Raw genomic sequence first — 12,108 nt, 5'->3', positions numbered from 1 at the left:
CCAGAAGAGCGTATGTGGCGGAGGAGGAGAGGCGGACGACGACCATTCGATCCCTGCATGTAGAAAAGAGTATTTGGTGATGTAAAGATGTACCAGTACTCTTTTTAACTCCAAACCGCGAAAGTTGTACTTCATAACATATTGGATAGGAGAGTTTTAATAAACGCCTACGCAATATTTAGGTCAAATTGCATGCCAATTGTATTTTGAAAGATTTTAATTACCGTAAGAAGGAATATATGGGATACCCCTCCTCTTACCAACCCAACAGGGAGCAGAAGTGTTGCTTCTTTACAAACAAATATGTTTAGGCAGATCTGTAATTATTTGAATAATGTATAGCTATTAATTGGTAAACGTATTGTTTCATAATACAGTAAGGGTTTGTATAAAAGGCTCTCTTTTCCCCATCGCGGTTACTGAAGCTTTGATTTCTGTTCCTAAAAGCTAAGAAAAGTATGTTTACCATAATTCGGTCAAATCGCTAGTCATTTGTATTTTAAAGCGAATATTATAGTTTTTTTAGGGCGCGTGGTTGTATGCAAGACCCTTTTTTCCTTGACCGGTGTAGCCGAAATATAGAATTCTTTTATAAAAAATAAAAAAACACATCTGTGATAAATTTCGGCCAGTTCTGTTTTTTGTATTTTTAAGCGAATATTGTAGATTTGTTTTGTCGGGGGGTTGTATGGGAGCAAACCTTTGTTCTCCACCGGAATAGCTGATGTTTTAGATTCTTCTACAACAATGTAACACAAAACATGTATCCCAAATGTCAGCTTAATCGGTGTTTTTTTGTAGTTTTAGCAAATATTATAGATCTGTTAGACAGGAGTTGAATGGGAGCCCCTTTTTTCATATGCTTATCACGTGAAATAGAACGACCAGAATAATAAAAACATCTCTCACGAACTTATTTATGAAGCTCTTGAGCATTTATCTTGAGCATGATTACTAATCACTAGGACAACAAATTCCGAAGAAGAACACGGTCGTCATCGATACCCAATAATTGTGTGAACAAAGTAACATTAAACAAAATATCATTTGATAAAAAACTCGTCTATATATGTTGTCCTTTGCACTGTTACCACTAATATCTCTCGACTCGTTCACCTTAACCATAAACTCCGGTCAGGACGAAATTTATAACAGGCATTAAAACGGCGGATCCAACAATACTCATGCTACATTCAAAACTTAAGGTTTTCTTCTTTTGCAAAGCCTCCGTTTATTCAAACGAACTAAACTATTCATATCGTAAGGTGTTGCAATGCAAGAGCAATAATTTTGCATGGAAACAGTATATGTTATTCATTCCAACACTTAGTGACATATTTTTTTATATAAAATATTTTGCATAAAATTATACCCGGTTCCGTAGTTAAACCTTGCAACGAGGCTCAGAAAAAAATCATCTTGTGAGGCTGTAGCACATTTTGTTATGAAATGAAAGGTAAATTTTTGTATTACAAGCTGTGTTGTTTCAGTTTTCGGAGACTTTTGAAGCTCACTAATAAAATTATTTGTTTTCTTTTCAAATATTTTTGACTAAACAGGCTGTTACTCCGAGAATATTGGACTTTGACCCACAATTTTTTGGTATTAACTAAGTTTAAACCTCTAGTTTTAGAATATATAATAAACTAGCTGATAAGCCAGATTTCATTCGGGTCGACGTAGTTTGAGGAAACATAACGGGGCATTTTCACGTATGCTTGTGTAATTCAATGTTTGATGTGTATATTCTTTTTTTTCATTTAGTTGTTTTCATTCTATATTCATGATTCATGAACCTTTTATTATGTCTAGTGTGTTCCACTGTAACTCTTTCGAAAGTCCTTTTTTATCCACTAACATTTTTCTTGAATCTGTCGTATCAATTTATTTACATACTGTGGAAAATATTAGGGAATTAATATTGCATGAATTAATTTAAATTGGCTAGGTAACGTTACATGCATGAAATCTTTCAAAACAATAACTGCACTAGATCACTTTGATAATCGACAATGAACTATGTAAAATGAACTCTCCTGACAAACGAATAAACAGTATCAAGCAGAACAGCGCCAAGGACACACAGCTTTTACACGATCACGGTAACGGTAAATTTTCCGAATATCACAGCCAGTACATTAGTGAGAATTTCTCACATTTTGGTCCTTCGAACCGGATCGTGATTTCGGAAGTTTATCTTTTCATCGCTCTGCATCAAGAGATCGGTACAACGCTCTGCATCAAGAGCCAATCTAGCAACACATCGTTCGCGTCGTTTACCGTCATCACGTATCGCCCTGCACCAAGGGCAACGACCTACGATAGTGCGCCATCGCGATTCAAATTTTGCGTCAAAGTGCTTTCGCGTCGGTTTTCGTTTCGTGTGTTACTGCTGTATTACTCGTTCATACCATGGACAAAAAGATTAAAGCCTTTCAGCTTAAGAAGAAAATTTGCTGTCGAAAATATTAGTGCGATTGAACGGTTCCAGGCGCAGTTTGCTGGAGATGACGCCGAGCAAATTCCGGAGGCGTTAGAAGGCCTCGAAAGACACTATACAGATTTCTTCACCGCGATAGCGAAGTTGGAGGAACTCGACGATAGTAATGAGACGATCGAGTCATGCATCATGGAACGAATCAATATCGAAGAGCGGTATAGGAAGATAAAATCTTTCTTTCAGAAACATCAACATAAGGAAAAAGGTGCTGTGAACGAGACTACAGGGTTGACCTCTTCCACGTTTGCGTTTGGACGGCCAAATACACCACACCTTCGTCTTCCAAAGATCGAGTTGCCGACATTTGATGGAGACCAAACAAAATGGTTAACGTTCCGCGACCGTTTCATCGCGATGATCGACGCTTTGCCGGAGCTTCCATCGATTACAAAGCTCGAATATTTATTATCGTCACTGAAAGGAGATGCGGCACTTCCTTTCGAGCACACACCGTTAACAGCAGATAACTATTCAGTGACGTGGGCCGCGCTTCTTAAACGATATGACAATCCGCGTTTACTCGTTCGTGAATACTATCGTAAACTACACTATCTTCCCGGAGTGCAATCGGAGTGTGTGGACAAACTAAGAAATCTAGTGGACGAATTTTCGCGATATGTGAGCGGGTTTGTGAAGTTAAATGAGCCGGTAGATTCATGGGACACGCCGTTATCGAACATGCTGCTCATGAAGTTAGATCGTGCTACTCTCCTCGCGTGGGAAAAGCATTCGGTACACTTTACTCGGGACAGGTACACAGACGTGGTTCAATTTGTTCAAGACCGAATCCAAATCCTAAAATCAACGAACAATTTCGCGAGTGATACAGTCGATTGTTCGAGAAAGGTGGCCGGCACCTTTCGTGCACCACCTCCACGGCGGTCGATCGCTAACGCAGCATCTTTGCGATCCTCTCCGCCCGGTATGATAAGTTATCAGTGTCCCTTGAAATGCGTGGACGGTCACGCTCTCCGAAACTGCCCAATATTTTCTGGGAAGGACGTACAACAGCGTCGGGAAATTGTTGCATCAAAGCAGCTGTGCTGGAATTGCCTGAGTGCTGCTCATCAAGCAAAGGCTTGCAAGTCGGATTATTCCTGCCGTACGTGTCACCAACGTCACCATACACTGCTACACATACCTACACCAAACTCAATGGTCGCTATGGCAGTGCAAAACAATCGCGGCATGGTATTTTTGGAAACAGTGCTGCTGTACATTGTCGATGGCTGCGGAAACGGGCATGAGGCAAGAGCACTTCTCGACTCGGGCTCAATGTCAAATTTCATCTCGACCGCACTGGCGCGTAAGCTGCTCGGAACACCTCGGAACAAGGTCAACGTATCGATCTTGGGCATCGGCAATTCGCTACAGCTGATTAAGGGTTCGATATTTGCAACGGTGGAATCCCGAAACCAACGGCATGCTTCGCAGTTGGAGCTGCTCATCTTGGATTCTCCATTCATGGAAATCCCAACGTCGCCGATTGACGCATCATCATGGAAAATGCCGAATTTGCCACTCGCTGACCCGTCGTGCTTTGTTCCTGGCAAGATAGACATCATCATTGGCGGTGACACGTATTGGGAGCTTCATTCCGGTAGAAAACGATCGCTCGGCAGAGTTGGTTGGTTGGTGGAGACTCCTTTCGGTTGGGTCGTAGCTGGAAACAGATCATCGGGTGATTCGCAGCGGTCGCAGTTGTGTCTTCTGGCTGCCAACGGAGTACCTTCGCTGGAATCGATTCTGGAGCGTTTCTGGGAAACCGAGACTGTCGGCGATGATCCAGTCTTGTCAACTGAAGAGGATGCCTGTGAGAAGCATTTCGTGGCCACTACAACCAGAGATGCATCTGGCAGATATGTTGTCTGTTTACCGCAAAATAATAATCCCAGTGTCGTTTTAGGAGAATCAAAGGCGAACGCTGATCGTCGACTCCTCGCCGTAGAACGAAGGTTGAGGTCGAATCCTGAAATGAAGGAAGAATACAGTAAATTCATGAAGGAGTACGAACGTTTAGGCCACATGAAACTACTTACCGAACCGGTCAATGATTCCTGTGAGCATTACTATCTGCCCCATCATGCGGTGGTAAAGGAGACGAGCACAACCACTAAGGTCAGAGTAGTGTTTGATGCCTCGTGTAAAACGTCATCGGGGTTCTCCTTAAACGATAAACTGTTGGTGGGGCCGGTGATCCAAGATGACCTATTTACAATCATTGTACGCTTTCGGTCACATGCAATCGCCCTATCAGCGGATGTGGAGAAAATGTACCGTCAAATTCGTCACGATGAGAGCGACCAACGGTACCTTCGCATACGATATAGAGAGGATCCTGCGCAACCGATGCAAACTTACCAGCTACAAACCGTGACATACGGAACTGCTTCCGCTCCTTTCCTGGCTAGGAGAACACTAAAACAAATAGCCTATGATCATCGAACACTGCACCCACTAGCAGTTAATGCAGTGCTGAACGACTTCTACGTAGACGACTTACTATCAGGCACAGAGGAAATATCGGATGCAATCGAGATGCGTAACCAAATCGCTGAAATGCTAAATGCTGCTGGTTTCTCCTTAAAAAAATGGGCATCCAACGCACCGGAATCTCTAGCAGGCATTTCATCCGAAGATTTGGCAGTTCTTTCAACACATGAGTGGCAAGATCCTCAGTTTGTGTCGACGTTGGGACAGGTTTGGGAACCAGCGGTGGATATGTTTCGTTTTCGAATCGATTTGCCACCTGCGGCGATACTATTGACAAAGAGGCTAACTTTGTCATACATCGCAAAAATCTTCGACCCACTTGGCTTGCTTAGACCAACAATCATTGTCGCCAAGCTCTTCATGCAGAAGCTGTGGTCCTTAAAGGCAAACGGGAAGCCTTGGGACTGGGATAGTGAGCTACCATCACATCTCCAAAAGGAATGGACGGCGTTTCATTCCAAGTTACACTTGCTTGGTGAAATACGCATACCTCGATTTGCATCACTCAAAGGAGCAACACGCGTGCAGCTGCACGTGTTTTCAGATGCTTCGCAACTAGCATACGGCGCTTGCTGCTACATCAGAGCGGAAAGTGATGCAGGGATATCGGTACAACTTTTGGCAGCAAAATCCAAAGTTGTGTCATTGTCCAACACCAATGCAATCCCTAGACTAGAGCTTTGCGCAGTAAGATTGGGAATACAACTGTTCCGGAAAGTCAGTCAGTCCCTCAACGGTACATTCGACGCATTCGGTTGGACAGACGCAATGACTGTACTATATTGGCTGAAATCTCCACCACGACGATGGACGCCATTCGTTGCAAATAGAGTGGCACAAATCCAAGCAGAAACTAAAATCACTTGGAATCATGTTCCCGGGGTGGACAATCCGGCAGACGATGTATCGCGTGGTTTACAACCCGACCAATTACAATCTTGCCTTCGGTGGTGGCATGGGCCACTCTGGCTGAGTAGCAAGGTAGAAGAGTGGCCTAAAGAACCTGCAATAGAATAAATCGAATCAATCGACGAAGAACGAGTTACTCAACCACAATTCGCTGCAGTTGCAACCACGATCGAGTTCAGCAGCAGTCTATTTGCTCGATTTTCTACTTACATCAAACTTCGTCGAACTATGGCATATTGTTTGCGATTCATCAAGTGTTTGAAGGCGGGCAATCCCTCAGCAAACAATAAAAATGCCACTACGCAGCAACTCATCGCAGCAGTACCACCACTAAGCAGCAATGAGCTACATCAAGCTGAGCTGCAATTGTGTCGCTTAGCCTAGCAGGACTCGTTTCCAGAGGATCGGCTGCAGATCGCAAGTGGTACGGATGTGTCACGTACTTCAAGGCTGAAGTGGTTGTCGCCATTCATCGACGAGGCGGAAATCATGCGTGTCGGTGGTCGCCTTCGTAACGCACAACTGGCAGATTCCGTGAAACACCCGATCCTGCTCTCCTCTAAACACCAACTGGCAACATTATTAGCAGAAGCATACCACAAGAAATACTTACATGCTGGTCCGGAACTACTACTGGTTCTGGGTAGTTGGTTGGCGCAGTCTGGCGAAATCTATCTTCCATCGGTGTCACCGATGCTTCAAGGCCAAACCCACACTGGTGAAACAGTCCGTAGCCGATCTTCCTGTTTCACGGGTTTCACCAACAAGGCCGTTCACGGTGAGTGGCATCGACTACTGTGGGCCAGTATTCATCAAATCAGCTGTACGCAACCGGAGCGCCACGAAAGCATATATTGCGATTTTCGTGTGTTTTGCAACCAGGGCGGTTCATATCGAGCTAGTGAGTGATCTCACTACCGCGGCTTTCTTGGCAGCACTACGGCGTTTTGTGGCTCGCAGGGGTAAAATTGTGGAACTACACTCAGATAACGCCACCACATTCAAGGGAGCTGCACACGAACTTCATCGCATCTATCAGATGCTTAAGTGTAGTAATCGCGAGCGTAACGAGATCTTCAACTGGTGCGTCAACGATGAAATTCAGTGGAAATTCATTCCACCACGGGCACCACACTTTGGGGGGCTATGGGAAGCTGCGGTCCGGTCAGCGAAGCAGCATATTGTACGCACATTAGGAGGCACGAGCCTCACTCAGGAAGCAATGATCACATTGTTAGCACAGGTCGAACAGTGCTTAAACAGTCGACCTTTAGTTCCACTATCAAATGACCCGTCGGATACGGAACCGCTCACTCCAGGCCATTTCTTAGTAGGGTCAAATTTAACGTCACTCCCTCAGGTTGATAGAAGGCAGGTACCATCAAATAGATTAAAGGAATTTGATTTGGTGGAGAAACACTTCCAAAATATTTGGTCGCGTTGGTATCCGGAATACCTGCAGCAGTTACAGGCCCGCGCAAAACATCTGATTGCTAAACCGGTACAGTTAAAAGAAGGGCAATTGGTAATCATCAAAGAAGACAATGTGCCACCTACCTTATGGCCGATGGGTAGGATAAAGGTGTTACATCCAGGAAAGGATGGTGTAGTTAGGGTCGTAACACTACGCACAGGTGCAGGAAAGGAAATCGTTAGAGCGACAGCTAGAATTGCGATTTTGCCGGATCCTGCTAATTTAGCAGGCGAAGAGTGTTCAGCGGGTGCACTACGAGACTTGCAAAAGTAAACAAACTAGAATCAAAACAAAACAGGTTGAATGATCAATCAAGATCAATAGAAGCAAGGTGCCGCTTAACAGAATTTCGAGTATGAAAGTATCAATTTCGATAAGGATGAAAGTACATGTCCATAATTTAAAGAAGTTCCTTCTTTGGTGGCCGGGAATGTGGAAAATATTAGGGAATTAATATTGCATGAATTAATTTAAATTGGCTAGGTAACGTTACATGCATGAAATCTTTCAAAACAATAACTGCACTAGATCACTTTGATAATCGACAATGAGCTATGTAAAATGAACTCTCCTGACAAACGAATAAACAGTATCAAGCAGAACAGCGCCAAGGACACACAGTTTTTACACGATCACGGTAACGGTAAATTTTCCGAATATCACAGCCAGTACATTAGTGAGAATTTCTCACACATACCAATGAGGAAATGCAGCATATTGTCCCATCCTGAGCATGTATGACGTTGAAAATCTTTCTAGTTTTCAATCTCTTACTCTTATTTCGTCACTGATGCTGCCTGGAAACAATTTTCCAATTCCTTTATATTTCATCTGTATTGCTGTTATTTTCAAAAGGCCATTCCATGTTCGTAATCATTACGCTCTGAAATCGATATTTAAATTTATTACACCAACCATATATATTCATTGGGTTTTATATATTCATTGGGTTTAGCGTTATTTTTAACGATCGTTTGCCTGTATGCCGCGTTTGAGTATTGCATCGGATACGCATAGGCTTCTTCCAATGACTCGGTTCTGTGGTTTCTTACTATCATAGAAAAATTGTCGCCAAGCCCATGTATGTATCTTGTTTTGGTTATTAATCCGTTTAAAAGAATGATTTGTTTGGCTGCACCTCTAAATTCATCAGTGGCGTTAGCAGTACTTTTAATTGTCGTATCAATTTCCTTAATTTTGTTTTAAAAATCTGAAACTGTTTTCATTCCCATTGTTACATAGAATAGTAACTGGATATGAGTAGCAAGAGCTCTTGTATCTCCATATGTATGAAGTAATGCATTTTTTATGTCTGCACAATTATTGGGATTTTCAGCAACAATCAAGATTTCTTTTGCTTCACCAGTGATTTTGCTTTTAATAGCACGCACCAGTTATGGATAAATCGGGTCGTCTATGTATTCAGAGAATAATTCTAGCGCTTCCTGTATCCAAGCTAGAGTTTCCCTTTTGTTGCCCGAGAAAACTGTAACATTTTTTATTAGAGCCGGCGTTTTATAGTACGTAAACAGATATATTACCATTTTACTTTTTATATTTCTCAGCTCCTCCATTAAGGTTTGCTGATTTTACGAAAGTTGTGCAAAGCGTGCAGTTAACTCTTCGTTTGTTGCCATTTTGAAAGGCTGCAAGATTTTTTTTCTGAATTTCAGCTTTTTCCTTTTATGCACGAAGTTAAGAACTTTTTGGAATTTGAACCTGCTGCATGTAATTTTTTCACTATCACCTCTCACTTATAATCTTCTTTTATTCACAAAGTAAAGATTGGTGCGAAAGTGGGTAGATTTATACTTACGAGAAGAAGAATAATGTCTACATTCCCGGAGTCCAGTAGCCCGTAGTCCTTGAGTATTGTTGGTAAGTTGCTCTCTTCGTTCGTTGATTTCCCTCGTGATCCTATTCACAAACTGTGTGATATTCACTCACCAATAGCGGTTATGCTGGAATAAGGGCTATTCACGATGAATCCAACTGCGGTTGTTTCACTAGTGTTTCCTATTCCACAATAGATTGCTAACAAGAGCTTGCGCCACACTTACACTCGCTGTTAATCTTTCAAACGAATATTCAAACACTTTGTGTCTATTTTTGCACGAAGTTATTAATAATTCTACACGACTGTGTCAATTAAAACTTTTCGCCGGGACTACCAAGGCTGCGCCAATTTTAAATTTCGTGTCGAGTTTATAATAAAAAAATATTTTTACTATTTCACACAACTAAAAGCTACAGAGGTTCAACATAGACTAACTTGGTTCCTGTCCTATTCTGGTATTTATACCCTATGCTATGCTAAGCTAGACTAGCGTCATTGTCAGCATAACTTGCCTTACTGTTGCTAAGGTAAGGCGTGTTTATTTCTTAAGGATCATGATCGCGTTTTCGCTGGTTATACTCCGAATGTTTAGTCTGGCTTTTAGAATGAACGCTTTCGCGCTGGATCTTCCACGATGAATGCGATCGCGCTGGCCTTGAAGCTTTTCCGCTGATCCAACACTTCCTGCAAATAGTCTGCGTGATGCTCGATGATGTTTAGACTACAGCATCTGGCTTTCGCGTGTGACGACAATGAATGCGATCGCGCTAGCCTTGAGGCTCTTTTGCTGATACAACATCTCTTGCAAATAATCCGCGTAACGCATGATGATGTTTAGTCTACAGCATCTGTCTTTTGCTTCGGGAATCCATGTAACGCATATTTATCGCACGTTACATATTGCAAATAAATACAAATACCAATACAAACATTTATACGTATTTTCTGTTTAGTTATACTGCTAAGGCTGAGCAACGAAGGAAAAAAAAGATTCCATTTTTCATTGTTTTTAATTTATCTAATTCACCCTTACCTTATGATGTTTATCTTGCTTTGTAATACAAATCATACCACGAGTGTTTTTTGTTTTAGAAAATATCTATGAGGGTACCAGAAACAATCTAAAATTCAGCAGGGAGGTTCAAAGATTCGGTCGAACGCCTTGGCCTGCATATACAAGCAATCGATCTTGTATTCCACGATTAAGTGCGCTATTTGCGTAGCCGCAGACTTTTTCTCACAAATATTCTCGATAGAGTCGTCAGCAATAAGCTCATATGTCATCAGAGCCAGGGCACCGTCAACTTTTTTCGTTATAGTTGCATTCAAATGGGCGTCATGCACCGCCTCATGTGCATCAATAATCGACAGAATTGTTAGCACTTTCATTTCATATATTGTCAATTCGCGGTTGATAGGCGGCGTTCGCTCCATCGTTGGTCACTGCAAATGCAAATCGTCCCGCGTTAGGAAAAGCTTTTAAAATAGAGTAATGGGCAGATATGTATTTAAAATTACCTAGGATTATACTAGCTTAGGGTTGTTTGATGCTGCGAATTCACGCTGACTTTTTTTTCTCAAACACAGCTTCTTCACCATGCAGTCACGTCAAAGTATTACACGTCAATAATGTAATCGGTTAGAAACATACTCATATTTTACGACAGTACCTATCTCTACCACAGCTGTAAATGTTGTAACGTTGCTCCGTAATGCTTAAGTGAAATGATAACGTGGGAGCTCAAGTTGACAGACGCGTGGTTTTTTGGGCGATGGCTAAAACAAAACTCGATTAGCTTTCGAGTCGAAAATCATGCACGCAAGACTGACGTAATAGGGTGATAAAGCTCGTGTCAACTTGGGAACTTTAAAAAAAAATAAAAGAGCTTTACGCGAGTTCATTTCTCTGGCTAATGGTTAATGCAGATTCAATATTCTCTGTTGGTGTGCTCTTACTGGATATGATAGTGCTCTTTTGCAGTACCGCTCTATTTTTCCTCTACCGCTTCTACACACATTCGTTCTCATACGTTCGTTCTATGTTTTCGTCTCGCGCTTGCTGTGAAATATATGGAATAGTTAGAATTAATACGTACTTACAATTTCGGTGCATCAGTCCTTGCAAAACCTGCTCGTCTATAGCAGATTTGTCTATAAGAACCGTTTCTAACCAGGTTTTAATGTACCGATAACAGTCAAAATTTTATGCGTTATTTTATCCGAGATTTAGGATCTCGGAAAAGGTACGCAGCAATACAATATTGTAATTTATTCTAGAAACCTTTCCATATTAACGCAAACGACACCATAAGCGTTCCTCTGCCTTAAACGACGGAGGCAGTTTCTCAATGGTTAGATGGATCTTTCTTTCTCGACATACAAAACATTTTCATATAATTTGTTCTTGCGCCGTCATCTAAGCTGCAATCATGTAACATGTAACATCTGATTGATTCTTACAGATACAGACATACAGATAGATCTGTCGGACGAAGACGGAATGGGTAAATCGCAACGATTATCTGGGGTAGTACAACGATTAACAGAGTTTGATACCAAGATGGACAACGAAGTAGCACAACCAGACAATATTCTATACAAAATATCTCACCAATTCGTTGCCACTTCGTTGCCAAAAGAACCATTACAGCATTTGTGTTGAGATGTAATACAATTGAAGGGTTCATTCAAACAATTAGAACAAACGCTGCCGATTCGTTAAAATAATAGTAGTTTTCGGCCAGCAAACATTTTTATGAAGTGCTAGTGAGTAGTTGACCGATAATACCCAACATTTAGGTCCGTCAAAAAATATTAAGTCTATTACATGGTCCAGATGATTGGAATTTTTTTTTCAAAGCACAACTTTCCGAGAGGAAACTGTGCATCTACTCC

The 12,108-nt window shown here is 41.8% G+C and overlaps 1 protein-coding gene across 1 annotated transcript; it reads left to right on the top strand.

The window, feature by feature from the left end:
• The first annotated feature begins 3,424 nt into the window (after positions 1-3,424).
• On the top strand, positions 3,425-6,286 carry LOC128728991 (uncharacterized). The gene is made up of 2 exons (XM_053822641.1): positions 3,425-5,200; positions 6,158-6,286. Exons 1-2 carry the CDS (start codon positions 3,425-3,427, stop codon positions 6,284-6,286), a joined length of 1,905 nt encoding a protein of 634 aa, XP_053678616.1.
• Positions 6,287-12,108: the final 5,822 nt, after the last annotated feature.

The sequence above is a fragment of the Anopheles nili genome, chromosome X (genome assembly GCF_943737925.1).
Source record: "Anopheles nili chromosome X, idAnoNiliSN_F5_01, whole genome shotgun sequence".
Classification (NCBI taxonomy): domain Eukaryota; kingdom Metazoa; phylum Arthropoda; class Insecta; order Diptera; family Culicidae; genus Anopheles; species Anopheles nili.
The sequence above is the reverse complement of the archived record's forward strand: the minus strand, read 5'-3'. Positions and strand labels throughout refer to the sequence as shown.